This window comes from Bathycoccus prasinos (assembly GCF_002220235.1).
Source record: "Bathycoccus prasinos genomic : Chromosome_9".
NCBI classification, from domain to species: domain Eukaryota; kingdom Viridiplantae; phylum Chlorophyta; class Mamiellophyceae; order Mamiellales; family Bathycoccaceae; genus Bathycoccus; species Bathycoccus prasinos.
The window spans coordinates 322,673-342,699 of NC_024000.1; the positions used below are offsets into that span (position 1 = coordinate 322,673).

The window sequence follows — 20,027 nt, forward strand, 5'->3', positions numbered from 1 at the left end:
GAAAGAGAAGAAAATGTGTCTGACTCACGAGTTTTTGGACCCCTTCGTCTCTCTCGTCGCTTCCGAATGTTTTTTTTTCTTTCCTCTTTTCCTCTCTCTCTTACTCTCTCTCGTCGTTGTCGATCTCGACGATGATGATGATCGTCGTCCTCGCTCGAACAACGCGAAAGATCTTCGCATTGGGTGGTCACCCGCCCGATCATCGAGTCGATGATCGATTTTGTGAGAGTGCGATCTTCAAAGAGGAGAGAGTAAAAGAGAGAGTTAAAGGTCGTGTCTCGTGTCGTTTCCTCGTCGAAAAAAAGAAATTTGTTCTCTTTCTCGCCTGAAAATGTTCGATTTTTTCGACGTGTCGAACGCTCGAGGGAGAGAAAGAGGTGCCTCTTTCTTTGAGATAAGACGAAAAAAAGAGGGCCCTAACAGCTGAAGAAGGAGAAAAAAAAATACCAACAGCTCATAATACTGACATCATCATCGTCTTCTTTTTTAATCTGCAAAAACAATAATAACAAACAGAACGACATCGACGTCGAAAACGACCCGCAGAGCGAGCGTTGTCGTCACGCGCGCTTCGGCGACGGACGAAGCGAAGCAAGTCGTCCCGAAAGTTATCATCGATAACTTGTCGGACCCGTTGGCGACTATCCTCGAGATTGAGTTTGGAGACAAACTCGGGGAGCTCGCGGATACCTGCGAAGCGATTAGAAATTTGGGTTTGGATATTTCCCGAGCGGAAATTACGGAAAGCAACCAAAACCGCTTCTACGTGACGGACCACCAAAGTTCGGAGAAGATAACGGCGTCGGCGAGATTGGAGGATTTGAGACAAACGGTGTTGACGACTATGTGCTATTATCACCCGGAAGCGCAAGAGTTTGTGCAGCAAACGGCGAGAAACTCAAAGCCGTACGAAGTGGCAGACGATGCGGAAACCGAATACGTGACTCCGACGAAGAAGAAGAGACAAATTGTGCCGACGAGAATCACGGTGACCTCCGTCTCCAACGGGACCAAGTCCAAGTTGTTGATTGAAACTACGGACAGACCGGGGTTGTTGTCTGAGATTGTTCGCGTGTTGAAGGATTTGAATTTGAACGTCGTCCAAGCGGAAATCGACACGATTGGTGCCGCGGCTGTGGATACCATGTTGTGCACGTACCACGGAAAGGCGTTGAACGACAATATGGAGCAGTTGGTGGTGAACACGTTGCAATACTATCTCGGTCGTTTGGACAGAGACGAAAGTTATTAAGAAGAAGAAGAGAATAATAAAAGTGTTGCTGCGCGAAAAACATCATTGCATTGTCATCAAAAACAACAAATAGAATAGCTAAAAGTGAGAGAGGGAGAGAGAGAGAGGAGAAGAAGCGCGCGCGTATATGCGTGGAGATTAACAGAAAGAGGTGAGAAAGAGAGCGCGTTTTTGACGGAAGAGATAAGAACGCGCTCCGCGAGAGGAGAGTAAAAGAGAAAGAGATGGGAAGAGAGAGAAAGAGAGAGAGAGTTTCGAAAGATATATAAAGCTTTGTTATAAATGAAAATTGTCCAAAACATCAAACGTATTGTGATTGAATTGACTTCACGTTTTCGCTTCTGATGAAGTACATACGCGCACATAGTATCACTTCTCTTCTTTGCTTGAGTTTCTCGCTTGAAATTAACGGCATAAAAAAATCATCAAGAGAAAGAGACGAGCGCGTTTGGTGAGCGTCTCTTTTCTCTCTCTCTGCTCTTCTTTTCTCGGACAGAGAGATGTTTCATTCGGCGCTGCTGCTGCGCGGTACGTCGGCGGCGGCAACGACGACGTCGTCGTCGTCGTCGTCGTCGTCTCAACATCAAAATGCGTCCTCGCCGTTGATAGGAATGGGCTTCTCTCGGCCTTCTCACGCGAAGAACGCTTGTGTGCTCGCCGGGGTGTCTTCGTCTTCGTCTTCGAGAACACTGACGAGATCATCATCGAGTACTACCAACATAGGACTCACGCGAACGGAAAGACGGCAGAACACGACGAGGGCGATGTCCTCTTCGCACGCTTCTTCGTCGTCGTCGTCTGAATCGTTTCGTTTCCTACCTGCACGACGTACCCAGATTGGGGGAGTGTGCGTGAGTCATCATCATCATCGTCTGCGTCGTTTCCGGTTTGTTTTAGGCGCGGAAGACTTTGTCGACGACGGGAGAAAAGGAAGGAACGCATCGTTGGATTTGAGAGCAACGCGTTGCCATCTCCTGGGAACGTTTAGGACGCGCGCGATACGCGATTCCTCCTCTTCCGGTGGTGGTAGTACAGAAGAAGGAGATGAGAAGAAGAGAAAAACGAGTGAAAATAGCAACGACGAAAGTCCACGAGGAGGAAGAAGAAAACCGTACGCAGAGGAAAAGAAGGAGGTCAGCGCGAGAAGGTACGTGCAGCGACGAGTAGAATCGAGCGGGGCGTACGGGGATATTTCGAACGAGCGATTGCCGCGGAAAATTTCGCCATCATCGTCGTCGTCGTCGTCCACTCGGCAGAAAAGCTCGAGTCAACCACCGCCGAATAAAAAAATCGCGGACACTCGTGACGAAATAAAGGAGAAAAGAAGAAAAACTGGCAGACTGAATAACAAAAAAGAAACGAGAAAATCTATAATAGATAAAAACGAAAAGCTAAAACTGAAACCAAACGTGAAAGCGTTGCTGAATTTCATCAACGGTAACGTTCACAAATTTAGCGTGGTGAACTGCGCGACGGCTGCTCACAAATGTGGGACTTTTGTTCGCGATAGCAAATATCTTCGAAAATCTAGCGACAAAAAACCGATTTCGTTAACAGAAGTAAATCCAAACTCGAGAAGTTTAGTGGAGAAAGGTGGCGACGAAGGCGAGGACGAGTTTGCAACGAACGAAACCCTCATCCGCACGTGCCAGAACATTTTGGCGAACAAACACTTTCAAAAGTTGATTCGGCGTATTGAAGAGTTGCTACCGAGATCGAACGATCCAAACGACTTGAGAGAACTTGCACTCGAGTACGGAACGCCTTCGAGCCGCGAATACTCGAATCTACTTTGGGGGCTAGCGCACTGCGGCGTGCAAACTCGGTTGCAGGCAAACGAATTTACCACACTTTTGTTGCGACAGTACATAAACTGCGCAAAAGAGAACAATTACGCGAAATTTGCCGCACAAAACGTTTCGAACGTGCTTTGGGCATTCACGATCATGAGCCCTTCGGGTAAATACGAAGATGCTGTCGACGATGAAAAGGTGCTTTATTTTGAACGCGATGATCATAACGTGGAAGACTTGTTTTCGGGTATTCCTCCGGAGCAAGTTCCGCAGAGTATCAGAGCTGAGTTTTTGGATGCCATCGAAAGATTGAACTTGAACGTCATGGAAGGCTACGTTCCCCAAGGTGTCGCCAACTGTCTGTGGTCGTACGGCACACTTGGTTATAAGCTTCGGCCGGAAACTGAAGCAGCGTTTAGAAAAGGTATAGCGATGCATTTAGGGCAACCTCGCACGACTTCAGCGTATGGTTTTGGTGCTGGAAACTTTAAGACGCAAGAAACTTCCAATATTTTGTGGGCGTGTGCGCAACTCAGATTTGACATGGGAAAAGATCTTGCGAGCATGTTCCTTCACAGCATGACAGAGAACCTATTCAACGATCCAAGAGTGTGGTCGGTTCAGTCGCTCACGAATATACTCTGGGCTCTCGCAACGTTAAGAGAGCAAGGCCTCGGTGAAGTTTACACACTACCGCACGGTTTACTCAAGCGAATCGAAGATATGATCGAACCAAAAATTGAGACGATGTTTATTCAAGGCATTTCAAATACTCTTTGGGCCTACGCTTGCTTGGAATACGAACCAGACCACGAGTTTTTACGACGAATGACTAGCAGATGGGACGATGATTTACATAACCGCTCGACGGTGGAAAATTGCAACGCATTCTGGGCGTACACAAAGTTTAGAAATTTTCGACCGAGTCAGAAATTTGTGGATTATCTCGCGGGACTACAAACGCGATGTACTATGGTAAAAGAAAAGTGGAACGCAGACGATACATCCGAGTCCACGAAATTCAAAAATGAATACACAGAGGATACGCTTACGATCATGGTATTCGTGAATACATTCTACGGAATGGCGGAAATTGGTGCCTATCCGAACGACAAAGGAAGGTACTTCGAACACGTGTTGAGCGAAATGACCGAATGGCTTAAAGTGACGTACGATCCACACCAGAAGAATAAAAATTGCACGCAACCAATTGTCAATTACATGCGAAGCTTGGCGCTCTTAACGTATTTACCAAACGATGATTTCGTGGAAATAATGAGTAAAAGAGCAAAAATGGAAGCCGAAAATGACCAATTTACAGTCCAGGGGATCTCGCAAATGTTATGGTCGTGGTCGATTTTAGGTTTAAATATTCCGCAAGACGTGGTGTATGCACTCATGCAAGCGATGATACGGCAGATGGATCAAGCCACCACCCAATCGTTAACGACTTGTATTTGGGCAGTTGCAAATATGGGATTTATCGAGGAAAAAGATATCTTTGATGTGTTTCGTAAAAAGATAGCGACGATTGACATTGAACAGTTTAACAAATATTCCGATAAGGATCATCCTTATCGTTTCGTGACGGGAGGAGGGAGCAAGGGGGAAATGTCCTTAAATCAAATTTATCAGGCTCATTTTGCGTACGAGATCCTTTCCCCGTTCGGGAAATTAATATACCCGGAGTTGGAAAGCGAGGCGAAGAAGAGTTGGATGGAAGTCACGAGAACGTGCGTGACGATTTCTGGGTTTCATCAAGAAGTCTCTTCGACACTGTCGGAAATGGGTGTCCCTCACGAGCTCGAATTCCTCACCGAAGGTGGCTTGTATTCGTTAGATATTGCGTTGAAAGGTCGTAAAATTTGTATCGAAGCCGATGGGCCGACCCATTACTCGATAAACCGTCCAACTGTTCGGATCGGTGGCGATAACTTGAGAGAGGCTATCTTGACAAAGCAAGGATGGACGGTCATTCAAATACCGTGGTTCACTTGGCAGGCGGCACCAGAAAGAGACAGACGCGAGTACATAGCGAATCTTCTCTACGAGCACGCTGGTTTAACCATGAAGCAGTTGACTGCTGGAGCGCGAGAACAAGCGTCTCTGAGAGATTTGGGAGCGGACGTTTTCATGTCGGAACTCAACACCCCTGACACAAAGCCGTCGTCAACTACGTTCAGCCCGTATGGTATGGATTTCGAGAAACCTTCTTCTTCTTCTTCTTCTTCTCCTTCTTCTTCTTCTCCTTCATCTTTCTCGCGTTCTTTGGCGTCTTCGGCTCCGGAACGGAAGAAAAGTGATCCAACAGGCGCGCTTCGTGCGACGACGAGTGGTCGTATCAAGAAACCGTCTACTTCTTCCTCCTCCCCCTCCTCTTCCTCCTCCTCCTCTCGAGTGATACAACCAGTCGCTCCAGGTACTCGCCGAGTGTCTGCAAAGTCCCCTCGAAGAGTCGCATCATCAGTGACAAAGAATGCGTCATCCCTTTCCGATGCAGAATCTAAACGCTTAGCCGAAAAGTTGGGCTCTCGAAAAGTCGAAGCGCCAACCGACGAGGGCGGTTCTCCCAAGGCTCGAAAAGTCGTCAAGCGCGTAAAAAGAGTCGTTCCGTCCAAGGAGAACGACGCAGTAGCAGCAGCAGACGCGACGAAGATGAAAAAGATGAAAAAGAGCGAAGCGATCGAGGAGGAAGAGAAAGAGTAAAAAGAAATATTGAATAGTTTGAATAGTTTTGTTTGTTTTACTCCTTATTGTTCTTCTTGCACATCCACACCAAATCATAAAATCCAAAAGGAAAAGAAGAAAAAAACACAAAAAGCTCGAAGCAACTTTTTTCTCTTCCTCCTTTTTTTTCCTTGAACAAGTACATTTCTTTACTTTTATCGGGGTGCTTTGTGTTGAGCGCGTAGAAATATCCCGAGTACCTCTCTCTAAAACGCAGACGTTGAATACTTTCGAACGCGTTTGAGTAAAGTTATCTTAGGAAGACGGTTCGCGAGACGCCCGTTTAGGCAGAAAAGAGAGTTTCATTTTTTTTTTCTCCTTTCGCGAAGAGAGAGAGCAAGCGCAAATTGCAAACACAGACAAAATTTTGTTCCCGGTGTTTTTGCAAATTCGCGTAACAGAAAACGTAAATCCAAACGAGGAAAGCGCCTCGAAGCGAGGGATAATTGCATCGAGAAAGAGTAGATTCTCGCGACAAAGTGTTCGATTGATATAGAAAAATGTCCGCCCCGTGGGCTAACGTCCTCAAGCAGTCCTCCGGCTCGCCGGCAAGTGCAGGAGACGAGAAAAAGAATTCGGGACAAGCTGCTCAAAATTCCGCTCATCAAACAAAACACAACCAAGAGCAACAAGGGACGAAAAAAGAGAAAGATGATAACAACATCATCGGAGGACAAGCTGTCTCGCTGAGCGCAGCGGAAAGGAAACCAGAGGAAGAGAAGCAAAAAGAATCGGGTTCGAACGAAGGCCAATCGACCGCGACGACTGTTGGGAGCATGGCGGCTGCAGCCGTGACATCGTTCGCGTCCTTGTTCGGAGGCGGGAAGAAGAAAGTTGAGGATACGTTAAATGATACGATTGAAACAACGTCCTCGCAACAAGACAACAACAACAACAACAGTTCCAACAACAACAATTCCAACAAAGCTTCCTCGGGGGGTTCAAACAATAACAATAACAATAAATCTTCGGGCAAAAAGAAGAAGAATAAAAATAACAACGATAGCAATAGCGCTAATAATAAAGACTCGTCCGAGAACAAGAAAGAAGGCGGAGATAAGAAGGAGAAACCGGTGAACTTAGTGCCGGCGGAAGCCCCTTCAAAACCGGCGTGGGGAGGAGCGAAACTCGGGGGAGGGACGCCCGGGTCGAGTCCGACTGCGGCGGTCGCGGAAACTGTGGTGTGGCCGTCATTAGGAGATGAAACCGCGGTGCCTACTGGCGCAGAGAGCGAGTTATTGAGAGCAGCAGCGGCGGAGAACGGAACGAAAGGCGCTTCAAACTCGAATTCGAAAAAGAATCAGAAATCAACCGAGGACGGCGCGAATGCGACGCCGAAAGATGCAAATAATAACAGCAACAGCGAAAATAGCGAAGCAAACAAAAACAAAAACAAAAACAAAAACAACCAAAGCAACAGCAATAACAACAGCAATAACAATAACAATAATACCAATCCGAATGCGAACAGCAACAACAACACCAATAACAACAATCGACCGGCGAATGCGCCCGCGGGCGGAAGAACCGGCCCGGGCGGAAGAACCGGCCCAGGCAGAGGCGGCGGTGTGGATACGAACATTAAAGCCCGAGGACGAGGACGAACTGGAGGTGGTGGTAGACACAGTCGAAACGGTTCTGTAGGATCCATCGGGTCAGATCACAGCGGCGAATATGCATACGGTAGCGGGGGTAGAGGAAGAGGAGGAGGAGGCAGAGGAGGCGGCGACAACGATAACTCTGGTAGAGGAAGAGGCGGCAGAGGGCGAGGAAGTATTAACAACGGTGGAAGAGGATTTAACCAACAGCCATACAACGTTGGCTACATGCCCCAAGGGTATCCCTTGCGGGGAAGGGGTATGCCGCCGCAAAGTTATGGATATTATCCACAGAATATGGCAGCCCCGGTAGCGACTAGAGCTCAGGTTTTGGCGGCGTTGAAGCGACAAGTTGAATACTACTTCTCGGTCGATAACTTATGCCGCGACTTATTCCTTAGACAAAAAATGGACCCGACGGAAGGTTGGATTGCTCTCTCTGTGATTGGCGCCTTCAACAGAGTGCGCATGCTTACTCCTGATCCGACTGCGTTATCGGAAGCGTTGCAAGGGTCGACGGTGATTGAATTTAACGAGGCTAAGGATGCGATTCGAGTCGGTGGCGATCAATGGCGAAACTGGTTGTTATCTGCCGATGGATCAGCGAGCGTGCCGCAATCAGCAGATAGCAACGCGGCAGCAGTAGAATCTGCGACTTCAGCACCGACAAAGGCGGACGATTTCGAGATGGACGAAGACTTTGGCGATAACAATAACAACGAGTCCGACGACGAAAATACCGACGACGAATACGAAGAGGATGATATGAACGACGCTGATGTTGGCCGACTTATGATTGTCACTCAGAAGGGAGCCCGTCACGGGCCGGGAAGTACCGCGGGGAGTTCTGCAGCGAGACCGATTACTGGGTCAGGCGCGACGCCGGCAATGTCGACACCGGTGAAAAATTCTGTCACTGGCTCGTGGAAGAAAGATACGGCGAACTTTTTCCCTTCATCGCTTCCTAAAGATGGACAGTCGCAACGCGAAGACATTGGCTGGTTGATGGGTTCGTTTTCTCCAAAAATTGGCTCTCAAATGCATCAAGCTGCGCAGCAAAGAAGATCAGCAGACTCGCCTTCTCATGTGTCGCACGCTTTGTTAGAAGAGAATGGCTTTAAGCAGCAAAAGTATAAAGCTTTCCACGAGCGTTGCATCGAGGAACGTAAGCGAGTTGGTTGTGGTCAATCAGAAGAAATGAACACTTTGTTTCGATTTTGGAGTTACTTTTTGAGGCAAACTTTCAACGTGAAGATGTACAAAGAGTTCTGCCGCCTCGCGGAGGAAGACGCCCGAGCAAACCACCACTACGGGTTGCAATGCTTGTTCAGATTCTATTCCTACGGTTTAGAAGCACGTTTTCGAACTGCGATATATCGTGATTTTGAAGAGTATGCGTTAAGAGATTACGAAAGTGGATCGCTCTACGGCTTGGAAAAGTTTTGGGCTTTCCATTTTTACTACAAAGGCCCAGAGAAACCAACCATGAGAGACGACTTGAAAGAGATCATGGAAACCAAGTTCAAAACGTTGGAGGACTTTAAGAGAGAAAGAGCAAAGAAGAAAATTGAGGTGTGATGATGGCGATGAACGAGTAAAATACGCTATAGGCCGCAGCACGAAAGAAAATAAACAAATAAAAAGAAAATAGACGACGATTAACGTACGTACAGTAAACTAAAGTAAAGGATAAATTTAGCTCTTTAGAGGCAGCTACTCCGGGGAATTATTGCCTCCGGAAAGATTAATATATTAACAACGTAATTATAAATATTGAAACAGATGAAAATCACCACAGTGTACGCACACTTTCTTATTATCTCAAGTTCGTCGTCGCGATGTTGTTCCTCTCGTGACACTATTTTACGAAGTGCCGAGAAAGCCAAAGATGGCGTCTCGAAGGTCGTCGTTAGCACTGAGCGCGTATAAAGCTACCACTGCACCGATTGGAACAACGAGACTCTCCAAATCGATGCTCTGTCTTTGATTGAGTAAACTCTTTCTCATTAGCAACGTGGTCACCTTCACGACTCTCGCTTTTCCGTCGCTCTGCATCTTCAACGCATTTTGATCTTTCAGCGTTTTCGCAACTCTATAGCCCATTTTTTTATACAACGAACGAGCTTTACTATTCGTGCTTTCTACAATTAAAGCGCACTCTTCGAAACCGTTATTCTTCGCCTCCTTTTCACACTCTCTCACCAACGCCTTGGCGTAGCCTTTCCCTCGAGCCTTTCGAGAGGTGGCCAGGTTTGCAATAATCGGTACCGTTATCGAAGACCCGAGCGCGAATCTATCAACGTCTTCCGGAACGTTTTCGTAGTCGTAATCGCCCAAATATCGTCGATACTCTACCCCAGCGCACGCCATCAAATCGCACGTCTCGTCGTCTCGCACGATGAACATCGCCCCTTTCTTCGCATTTGAGTATCTTTTGGATAAATCAGACGCCTGGGCGCGTTCTAAAGAGCCGATTTCTCGGTCGTCTGGATTCGATTTACCGTCGACGAAGAACGCGTCAACGAAGCACTCTGCAGCTTCGCGAAAATCACCTCCTCGAGCGCGTTCAATGTCTGCGTTTGCCAACGCCGCGTGGGTACATTTCTTTTTTCTTTGATGGACTTTCGGGTGACGTTTTTGTTCATCTCGAAGGCCAGAACGTCTTCCTCCTCTGCTCGATAAAGTGTGTTGAGTGCGATGAGAGGAAGAGGAAGAAGACGTCGATGGCGCACAGAAGAATCGAGATTGTGCGAGCATGTCGTCTTTATTATGTGTATTTGTGAGATGTGAGACCCGCCTCTTGCTCTCTTAAGTGAAGCTCCTCTTTGCAAATCTGTGAATTGTGGTGTACTGAAGAAGAAGAAGAAGAAGAAGAAAAAAAAAAAAAAGCACAAAATACTCGATTGAACTATTAAACCATCATCGCCTCTTCTCCTCTATTCTTATTATTGATTGCTTCTTTCTCGTCCTCCTCCTTTTCCCCTTCTTCCTCCTCTACATCTTTGCTGGCTACCATTCCCGGGAATAAATCTTTCATGTACACCGTTCTTCGCAAGGCGTTCGTAAAGCCTTCGTTGTATTTGTACTTGGTCACGCCAACTGTCGTCAAAGATTTTGGTTTGGTACTCGCGGCTATTCTGTGTTTGTTCCCGCCGGAAAAGCCAAGCTCGAGTCTCGCGTTGCTCGCTTTCTTCATCTCGTCGTACGCGGCAGACTGAGGCAGGTTTACGACGTTTTGATTCGTAAACTGCTTCTTTTCGACGCCTCGTTCGCCTCCTTTTTCTGGTGTGAATACGCCTTCGGGATTGTAGCTTCTCGCGCGTTCGCGGATTTCGTCCATGGTTACTTCTCGGGCGACCAATTCTCGGGCGTTAGGACCGAGCTCGCGTCGGTCGACGAGCTTTTCGTTTCTTAACTTGTCTCTTTCGTCGTTCAATGCGTTTCGTTGTGCGATCCATTCCTCGCGAGACATGCGAATCGCAGCACCATTAGCAGAGATTGGTTTCGACACCATTCCAGGAACTCCACATCCGTATTTTACGAGTTCGTCAATCGCCGGTTGCAGCTGTAAACCAGCACTGTACGTACTTCTATCGAATGAACCTTTTGACGATGTTTTCGCATACGTCAAACCGGCTGAACGCGTCACGTCGACTGCCCGTTTCAACACCTCCGACTCATTTTGCGACATGAAATCATACCCGGCAGCTCTGCCCACGTCGGGAGCTATTATCGTCAGAACGTATGGTAACACGTCAACTGAACTAGAATTGCGCATTGAAATAGATCGCGAATCGATCTTCGCTTTCTCCATCCATTCCTTCGTTATTTCTCTTTTCCTTTGCAATTCTCTCTCGGCGGTTTTGATTTTTGGAAACTCCACGGAATCCATGGTACTACAACCGCTCGCGCGATGGTGCACGGAAGCGATTTGACCGTAGAAATAATCCGTCGAGTTTGCTAGTTTTGAACTTTTAAAAATATCTGCGTTAGAGATGTCATTTGACGCCAAAGCAAACATTTCCATCGTCGAATCATTAAGCTTTGCGCTGGGAAGATTTTCAAAAGTAGACTCCAACAATAAATTGTCATCTCCAAATGTTTCAAGTCTATCGTACATCCAGCTGAAATGCTTTGCCGGTCCCGGATACGTCTTCTCCATGAAGGCATGTCTACCTCTGTATACATCGCGCATCATCTCTAACGCTTTCGCCCCAACGTCTTTACTTTCTCCGGAAATAGGAGCATCCGCCATGGTAAATTTTCCTCTCGCGAGAGACTTGTATTGCAAATGATTCAAACACGCGCGAATATCTAATTCACACGTCTCTGCCAACTGACTGAGCGCTCTTGGATCGGATGAAATTTTCTCCTTCGAACTAATTTCTCTTAATCTACCGGTGACTCTCGCCGCCAATGGCGGACGCAGCCTGACGAGCTTCGATGCGTCTCTCAACTGTCGCAATGCTGCCGAATACATGTCGTTGCAAATGAGGATAATCGGACGATTCAGAGGACCATTCGAGTTCTTCTTGCCGCCTAAAGTTCCGTTTGCAAGTTTCAGAAGAGCACTCATGGCACCTTTGCCTTCGTTTCCGCCAAATATGGCATCAATTTCATCGATAACTAAACAGTTTGGCCTTGCATTTTGGCTATCACTCCTTGTTGAAACGGAGATTCCCTTCATCGATTCCAACACCGAGCGCATTTCTACGGCTTGTTTTACGGCTTCCACGAGACCATTGGTGGATTTCTGCGTACTCGCAGCGTTGATTTCTACGACTCTGTACCCTGCGTGTTTCGCTGCGATGTGCGCGAGCGTAGTTTTGCCAGAGCCAGGACCGCCAGAAACCAAAGCTATTTTCTTCATCGGTCTTCCCGACGCATCGTAAAGTTCTTCCGTTTTTTGTTGATACTTGCTGCTGTTGTTGTTGTAATTGTTATTTCTATTCTGGCCGTTGCTTGCCTTCATAACCGACGGATTAATAATTGAATGATTCATCATTTGATCCGGCGTCTTTTTGTTGAACACGATTTTGTCCCACATTTTTAACCATCTCAACAACTCTCTATTCGATCGTTCGTCGGAAATCAAATCCGTAAACTTTCTCGGCGCATATTTCGTCAACCACGATGCACTGGCAATCTTTGCTTTCAGCTCTATAATTTTCTTCTTCTTTCTTTGCATCTCAGCGAAGTCTTCCACGCTCATCGTCTCTTCTTCCTCTGCGCTTCGCATCTCTTCCTCCGTCGGCATCGTGTTCTCTCTGTTCGCTTGCTCTTCCAAGCTTGCAGCCAACGCGGCTGATTTCTTCTCTTCAATTTCCATCAACATGTCGTTAATGGGTTCATTTAACAAGTGAATGCGATTGATCGTCGCCCGGGCGTGGTCGTAACCTCTCTTTCCTTTCTTTCGCGCCAGCTGGTTTTCGCTCAACAAAACATCATTTTCATCGTTCGAATCGCCATCCAACTCCCCAAACGGACGCTCCTCGACTTTCAAATACACTCTGTGCGTTGAATCTTTCGGATCAGTCACGCTGATGACTCTAAATCCCGCCGAAACGGCCTCGGCTGAAGTCAACAAAGGCGGAGCGTTTCTCGCCACAGATTTGTATCTCAAAAGTTCCAACTCCAACTCTCGTTCTTTCCTTTCCAACTCTTGCTGCTTTCGTTTCTTCTCCGCCAATTCTTTCGCCAGTTCTTCCTCGGTTAAAGATGGCGTCGGGTTTATCGAACGCTTTTTCTTTGCCGCTGCTTTTTCCGCATCGTCACCATCATCGTCGTCATCATTTTCAGTGTTGTTCTTTTCGAAATCTGAAGGGCCCCGTTTATTTGAATTTTGCGTTGCACCTCCATTTGCTTCGTTCTCTAACCAATCCAAATCTTGCGTCCCGGGCGGATTTTGCGTTGCACCTCCTGCGTTTTCTTCATCGTCGTCTAAGTCTTGTTCCGCTAAAAACGCCATGTCTTCCTCGTCTTCATCGATGTACGTCTCCTCCATCTCGTTCTCATCGTCGATGAGGGCGTCTAAGTCGTCTTCCATCTCGTCCACCAGGATGGTGATATTTGATTTTATGTGGAGCCCAGTTTTGAATTTTCAAACAGTTTGCCTTTTCTGCAGAAATTTCTGCTCTTCGCTCGTCCTTCTGCTAAAACCCAAAATTCGTCCATCCTCAGAAAAAAAGAAAGCTACTACTAAAGCTCTCTTCTTCTTCTCTCTTTTCGTCGTGCTTTTCTCACTGCCGAAGAAGAAGAACAATCTCAAAATATCAATAACCAAAGTTGCCTCATTACACCGTTCATTCTCAGAAAATGGAAGCGTATTACTGGACGCAGTTTAGCGTCCTGGCTGTTTTTTGCGCTCTGATGGAGTTCCAAAAGTTCACCCAAAAAGAGAAGACGCAAATGCCTTCGTCCTTCTTGAATTTCAGAAATAACTATTTGTTCGTGTATTCTTTGATGATGGCTGGAGATTGGTTGCAAGGTCCGTACGTGTACGCGTTATATCAGCACTACGGATACACGACCGGGGATATCGGGAAACTTTTCATCGCCGGGTTTGGGAGTTCAATGATCTTCGGCACCGTGGTTGGTTCTATGGCGGATAAGCACGGGAGGAAAGCGGCGGCTTTGGTGTACGTGGCGACGTATATCGCGAGTTGCGTGACCAAGCACTGGTCGGATTATTACGTTTTAATGCTCGGGAGGTTTTTTGGTGGCATTGCGACGAGTTTGTTGTTCACGGTGTTTGAGTCGTGGTTGGTCGCGGAACACTTCAAAAGAGGATACGAAGCGGAGTGGTTAGATAAAACATTCTCGAAAGCCATCTTCTTAGGGAACGGGTTGGTCTCTATCGTTTCCGGGTTAGTGGCGAACTATTTAGTGACCGATATGAGTTTGGGTCCGGTGGCACCGTTCGATGCGGCGACGTGCTTTTTGGCCATCGGCGGCGCGGTCATTTTTCTCACTTGGTCGGAAAACACCGGCGACGTCGTCGAGAACGCAAACTTACAGCAGTCCTTTTCGACCGCGTACAAAGCGATTTTCTCCGATAAGAAGATTTTCTACTTGGGTGCTATGCAATCTTTGTTTGAAGCGTCGATGTACTCATTCGTCTTTTTGTGGACGCCGGCGTTGTCACCTAACGGCGAGGATATTCCTCACGGTATGATTTTTGCCACCATGATGGTTGCGTGCATGATCGGTTCGTCCATGTCTTCGAGATTAATGGCGAGATCGGATTTAAGAGTTGAAAAATACATGCAATCGGTGTTTTTACTCTCCGCGTGCTCGTTATCTATTCCAGTGTTTATTAAAACGTTCGAGTTAGGCTCGGGTGGGTATAAAGGAGGACCAATCACGTTTGAAGGCAAGTTGCAATTGTGTGGGTTCCTCGTCTTTGAGTTTATGGTTGGTATTTTTTGGCCATCGATGATGAAAATGAGAGCGCAATACGTACCCGAAGACGTTCGCTCGACCGTGATGAACTTTTTCCGCATTCCTTTGAACTTGTTCGTGTGCGTAATTTTGTACAACGTCGCTTTATTTCCGTTATCGGCGATGTTTGGGATGTGCACTTTGTTCTTGTGCGGATCGGCGTTTTTGCAACGCAAGTTGGAGTTGATCACCGCGAGCAAGTTGCCAGCGTAATGTGCGAGTTTGTGGGTGTATACGTACACGTTATTATTTTAATAGAAGTTAAAAATGTATTGTTGTTTTAAAAGCTCTTGTGATTGTTCCTTGTTCGTTGCGTTGAGCGTTTAGCCTACGAAAAACGTTAGAAAATCGTCCCCTCCTCTTCCTTTTTTGTGTTGTACTCATCATCTTCACACACAATGGCATCTCTGGTCAAGAAAACGGCTTTAGGGAGCATATTCGCTCTTTTTCTCTCCTCTTTCTTCCTCTTCATTTCCATCTTCTTTGCGTTCGCGTTGAGATATTTGGTCTTGCCATCCGGCACCGCGATAATGCGAGAGGATTTGTTCTTCAATTTCGCGGAGAAAACACCGACCGCGATGGCGTCGTTCGTGGAGCAACCGATCTATTGGGAAGGTAGTGGTAAAGGAATAGAAAATTCAACGAAAGAACAGACGATGACGACGACAAACATCGTGAAGAAAACGTTGGCTTTCCTCCCTTGGTTTTCCAGAAAAGTTCAAGAACGGATCGTCTCTCCGCATTCCACGTTTGACGTGCACGTGCAGTTGGACGTGCCGGATTCGGAATATAATCGAAAGGTTGGGATGTTTCAAGTGAAAGCAGAATTGGTAACTACGAGTGGGGAAACGATACTAGATTCTATGCGACCTACTCTCTTGAGATATCAATCGCCGTTAGTGAGGTGGATGAAAACGCTGGCATATTGGCCGTTTCACCTGGTGGGATTCGTAGAAGAGAAGCAAACGATTGACGTGAGAGTGTTTTCAAAGATACGGGAAAGGAGAGATTTCACGAGAGTTGCGGTAAAGTTACTCCCGAGAGGTCAGACGAAAAGTGGGATGTTGCCGGAGATTTATTCGGCGTCAGCGACAATCTCTTTGCGGATGAACATTCTGCAGAAAGCGCTCTATTTTTATCCGATTCTATCAACAATTTCAGTCGTCGGTTTCAACTGGTTTTGCTTGAACACGTTCGCGGTGATTATGACGTCGTTGATCGTGTTTATGAAATCTGTGTCCGGTAAGGAAGAAGGGACTACGATGATGGACGACGTCGTGAACACGATTAAATCGACGACGAGTGCGACGATTGGGGGGAGAGACAAGAGGCAAGATAAACTCATCGAGTCGATTTTAGCGAGCGAGGACGATACGATTTCCATCTCGACCCAGCCAGGGGAAATGTCCTCAGAACCAGCTTCAGAAACAGATATCAAGGAAAGAAGAGATAAAATGCCAGCTTCGTATCGAAAGGACGACGAATTAAGACGTCGAAAGTAACGTCATGTTATATATACGTAGAATAAAAATAGAGAAAAACTTAAAGTTGTAACATACACTGCACATAGTACGCGAAAAAGAAAAGCTCCTTCTGTATAATTATTTGTATTGTATCTTTTGTGTATCTTCGTTTTAATGACATTTTATTCGCGTGTGTGTATCCTAATTATAATGCTACGTACTGTATCAGCTATTTCTTGCACCTCCTCTATCACTCGCACCTTTTCCTTCCTTCTTCTTTTCTCATTTCATCCCTTCTTTTAACTTCTCGAGCTGCTCCTCGACAAACTCGTCGATTAAAACAGGCCACGCCGCGTCCTTCCCTTCTGCATCGTACCCGAACAAACTAGAGTTGTACGCCCTCGAAAAATCCAAAATTTGATTCCAGGTGTCCCCTGAAATCGCCTTCTTATGCTCTCGGTTCAAGAAATCGCACCATTTATCCAACAACGACCACTTATCTTTCAACAAAAGTTCCCACATCGCGCACGCCGTGTCCAAATTCAACGCCTTTTGATTTTCCTCCTTTGAGAATCTGAACGCGTATTCGTACACCGCTTTAAACGCGTACGAGTCTACCAATTCCTGCCTCATCGCCGGTATTTTCTTCTTCAACTTTACCATCGAATCGCACTGGAGTTGTCTCATCCCGCTCGTAAACTCCTCGTGCGTAAATTTCCCCATCTCTTGCGCGTTCATCTTATTCGCTAAAACTAAAGTGACCAAATCCGACTCCGGATTGATGCCTAAATCGTCGAAGAACCGCATGATTCCTTCCGCATCGATTTCTTTCTTATCCGTGGCCGTTTCTTTCTTCGTCTCTTCCGATTGGTACTTCTGGAAAAACGTTTCCAAAGTCGATTCCGAAAACGCACCACCACCACTCGACGACGACGCAGTCGATTTTGGTGGATGTTCCAAAAAGTCCGTCACCGCCGCTTGTAAGTTCCACGCGAACTTCTTCAGATATTTTATCGCGTTCGTGTTGGTCGTCCGAGTGACCGCAACGAATTCCTGAACCCCTTTCTTCTGGCCTGCGTTGAGTTTGTTCATATCTTTGTCTTCTTCTTCTTCTTCTTTTCTGTTTGTGTGATGATTTTGACGCGCGACGACGACGTCTTTTTTAAAAATGAAGAAGAAAAGACGAAAAAAGAGAAAACGAACTCGTCAAAACTCATCGTCCAATCCCCTATTTTGTTTATTATAGTATTATTAAGCGCTCTCTTCTCATCAAACACACACACACACACACACACACAAAGAAAGGACGGAAAGATGGCATCATCATCTTTCGCAGGCTTCTCCGGAGGGATTAAAGGGACCAAAAAGAAGAAGAAAATCAACGTCCAAGAAGAGGAGGAAGAAAAAGACGGTGAAAAAAGAGAGGCGGTTTTAGCGGTCGGGAAAGACCGGGTGCATTTGAAAGAAGAGAAGAAAAAAGGAGAAGAGAAGAAGAGTATTCCGGCGATGAGGAATACTTTTGAAGTTGGGACCGGGAGGCAAAGAAAGGTAAGCGCGTGCTGTGTATTTTCAGATGCATCTGTATCGTCTGTCTTCTCGATTCGTATGTTTCTATTCTCGAATAGGGGAATGTATTTTAATCAGTTCGTATGCTCACCTCCCCACTCTTCGTAATAATAATAATAATAATATCACAGGCACCAAGTTTTCTTCCAACGGAAAGCGAGAAAATAGACGACGACAAACGATTCGAGGTATCAGAAACGATCGGAGGCGAAACCGCGCAGGGCAACAAAACCACGTATGGGTTAACGAGGATGGCACCGAAAGGCGACGAAGCGAAAGTGCGGTACGAGAACAAGAAGAAAGAGCAAGACAAGAATAAGAACGAGTCGTTCATCGGAAAGAGTTTAGCGGAAAAAGAATTGGATGCTTTTAAAGAGGACGTTGAGGATTTACCTGAGCAAGCGTCAATTGAGGCGTACGAGTCGATGCCGATTGAGGATTTTGGTGCGGCAATGTTGCGCGGGATGGGTTGGAAAGAAGGCGAAGGGGTTGGAAGGAACGCGAAGAGCGGAAGAGCAGATCCTGTAGAATTTGTGCCGAGGATGGGGAGGTTAGGATTAGGAGCGGATACTATGGATGTACCAGGTGCAACTCTGAGGAAGAATAACAACAACAACGATAAGAAGATACGGAAACCGGGCGAAACGAGAGAGGAAAAGATGGAGATATTAGTGAGAGATCCAAACGCGTCTCGAGCGCCTGGGATGAGGAACGTAAAATCTATCGACGAAAAGCTCGTAAAGAAGGAAGAGTTAGGGGTGAAAGAAGGGAAGCGCATGTACGTGGCAAAAGGGAAGCACGAAGGGTTAACGGGACGAGTGTTGAAAATTCAGAAAGCAGACGGGAGAGCGCAGTTTGAACTTGATTCCTCGGGCGAAGTCATTACGTTGCGATGCTCCGAATTAGACGAGATGGTAAACGCTCCCGATTCTCAAAGAGATAAGAAACGAAAGAGCAGCGACGATGCGGGTAGTAAGAAGAGTAAGAAGGCGCGGGAGGAAGAAGAATCGGAAGAAGAGGATGATGATGATGATGATGATGATGATGATCCGTGGCTCTATCCATCCGTTCGCGTTCGAATCATCTCCAAATCTTTCTCTGGCGGGATATACTATCTGAAGAAAGGAACAATTGTAGATATTCCAACGCCCAAGGAGTGCACTGTGCAAATCGATGGAGATAACGGTAGAACTTCGCCGCTGGTATCGAACGTTCGTCAATCTTATTTAGAAACGTGCATCCCGAAGAAACCGGGTGGTCGTGTGGTCGTTCTCGCCGGGAAGTTGCGAGGCCGCCGGGGTAAGTTGGTGCAAAAGAATAAGAGTAACGATACTGCTCGAGTCCAATTGAGTGACGATTTTACCGTACATGACGATATCGATCTCGATGAAATCGCCGAGTACGTCGGCGAAATGGACGAAGACGAATAAATAGTTTGAATTTTAGGAGTATATTTAGAGTTGAAACGCAGCGCTAGAGATGTAGTAATATAGAATATTAGAACGAGGGAGACGGGATACGTATCATCAAACACTGAATTCATCAGTGTCCTCCTTTCTTCTTCTTCAAGTCTTTCAAACACTGGTCTGCGCTTCTTTGTGCTTCTTTCACAACTTTATTCAGCGCGTTCCGCTCACCTTCTAAGTTTGCCTTTTCTTTCGCCAGGTGCGTTCGCGCTCGCTGTAACGCGTCGATTTTCGCCAACGCGTCTTCTTTGCTAATCGATGGCGAGGCGAGTTGTCCTAATCCACTCTCACCGAAAGAACTGAGAAGTTCCGACGCGCTTTTCTTCTTGGAACAGTCACAACTATCGCTCTCGTTATCTTCTTCACCACCACCTCCCCCTCCTCCTCCATTGCTATTCCTATTCCCATTCCTATTCCTCTTATCACTATTCCCACTTCTACTCTCTACCCAATCGGTTGCCGCTCCCGGTATAATCGCCTGGCTTTCGCTGCTCGACGTCATAAAGCTCGCGCGTAACATTTGCCCTCCATATCTCGGACTATCTTTACTTATAAATGGTTTCGGTCGCCAGTTTTCGTTCGGGAGTAAAGCTCCTAAATAGAGTCCAGAACAGAAGACTAATATGAACGTTATGGACGGTGATGTCAGCGAGGATTGGCTCATCGGGCGACGAATCCCCATCTTTTGTGTGTGTTGCGCGATGTTTTCGTTCTTCTTGTTG

The 20,027-nt window shown here is 46.6% G+C and overlaps 10 protein-coding genes across 10 annotated transcripts; 6 read left to right on the forward strand and 4 right to left on the reverse strand.

Moving 5' to 3' along the window:
* Positions 1-13: 13 nt before the first annotated feature.
* On the forward strand, positions 14-1,252 carry Bathy09g01740 (predicted protein; the record flags this gene model as incomplete). The annotated part of the gene is made up of 2 exons (XM_007510870.1): positions 14-30; positions 517-1,252. 2 exons carry the CDS (start codon positions 14-16, stop codon positions 1,250-1,252), a joined length of 753 nt encoding a protein of 250 aa, XP_007510932.1.
* A 611-nt stretch (positions 1,253-1,863) lies between these two features.
* On the forward strand, positions 1,864-5,751 carry Bathy09g01750 (predicted protein; the record flags this gene model as incomplete). Its single annotated transcript, XM_007511132.1, has 1 exon — positions 1,864-5,751. The coding sequence occupies one exon, from the start codon at positions 1,864-1,866 to the stop codon at positions 5,749-5,751; it is 3,888 nt and encodes a 1,295-aa protein (XP_007511194.1).
* Positions 5,752-6,272: 521 nt separating this feature from the next.
* Bathy09g01760 (predicted protein) lies at positions 6,273-8,948 on the forward strand (the record flags this gene model as incomplete). Its single annotated transcript, XM_007511228.1, has 1 exon — positions 6,273-8,948. The coding sequence occupies one exon, from the start codon at positions 6,273-6,275 to the stop codon at positions 8,946-8,948; it is 2,676 nt and encodes an 891-aa protein (XP_007511290.1).
* A 285-nt stretch (positions 8,949-9,233) lies between these two features.
* Bathy09g01770 (predicted protein) lies at positions 9,234-10,127 on the reverse strand (the record flags this gene model as incomplete). The annotated part of the gene is made up of 1 exon (XM_007510897.1): positions 9,234-10,127. The coding sequence occupies one exon, from the start codon at positions 10,125-10,127 to the stop codon at positions 9,234-9,236; it is 894 nt and encodes a 297-aa protein (XP_007510959.1).
* Positions 10,128-10,281: 154 nt separating this feature from the next.
* Bathy09g01780 (chromosome transmission fidelity protein 18 homolog) lies at positions 10,282-13,374 on the reverse strand (the record flags this gene model as incomplete). The annotated part of the gene is made up of 1 exon (XM_007510852.1): positions 10,282-13,374. The coding sequence occupies one exon, from the start codon at positions 13,372-13,374 to the stop codon at positions 10,282-10,284; it is 3,093 nt and encodes a 1,030-aa protein (XP_007510914.1).
* A 311-nt stretch (positions 13,375-13,685) lies between these two features.
* Positions 13,686-15,023, forward strand: Bathy09g01790 (predicted protein; the record flags this gene model as incomplete). Its single annotated transcript, XM_007510850.1, has 1 exon — positions 13,686-15,023. One exon carries the CDS (start codon positions 13,686-13,688, stop codon positions 15,021-15,023), a length of 1,338 nt encoding a protein of 445 aa, XP_007510912.1.
* A 185-nt stretch (positions 15,024-15,208) lies between these two features.
* Bathy09g01800 (predicted protein) lies at positions 15,209-16,312 on the forward strand (the record flags this gene model as incomplete). The annotated part of the gene is made up of 1 exon (XM_007510985.1): positions 15,209-16,312. One exon carries the CDS (start codon positions 15,209-15,211, stop codon positions 16,310-16,312), a length of 1,104 nt encoding a protein of 367 aa, XP_007511047.1.
* Positions 16,313-16,555: 243 nt separating this feature from the next.
* On the reverse strand, positions 16,556-17,365 carry Bathy09g01810 (DCN1-like protein 5; the record flags this gene model as incomplete). The annotated part of the gene is made up of 1 exon (XM_007511067.1): positions 16,556-17,365. The coding sequence occupies one exon, from the start codon at positions 17,363-17,365 to the stop codon at positions 16,556-16,558; it is 810 nt and encodes a 269-aa protein (XP_007511129.1).
* Positions 17,366-17,587: 222 nt separating this feature from the next.
* Bathy09g01820 (predicted protein) lies at positions 17,588-19,269 on the forward strand (the record flags this gene model as incomplete). The annotated part of the gene is made up of 2 exons (XM_007510856.1): positions 17,588-17,821; positions 17,971-19,269. The coding sequence occupies 2 exons, from the start codon at positions 17,588-17,590 to the stop codon at positions 19,267-19,269; spliced, it is 1,533 nt and encodes a 510-aa protein (XP_007510918.1).
* A 112-nt stretch (positions 19,270-19,381) lies between these two features.
* On the reverse strand, positions 19,382-19,987 carry Bathy09g01830 (unknown protein; the record flags this gene model as incomplete). Its single annotated transcript, XM_007510927.1, has 1 exon — positions 19,382-19,987. The coding sequence occupies one exon, from the start codon at positions 19,985-19,987 to the stop codon at positions 19,382-19,384; it is 606 nt and encodes a 201-aa protein (XP_007510989.1).
* Between the last annotated feature and the right edge of the window lie 40 nt (positions 19,988-20,027).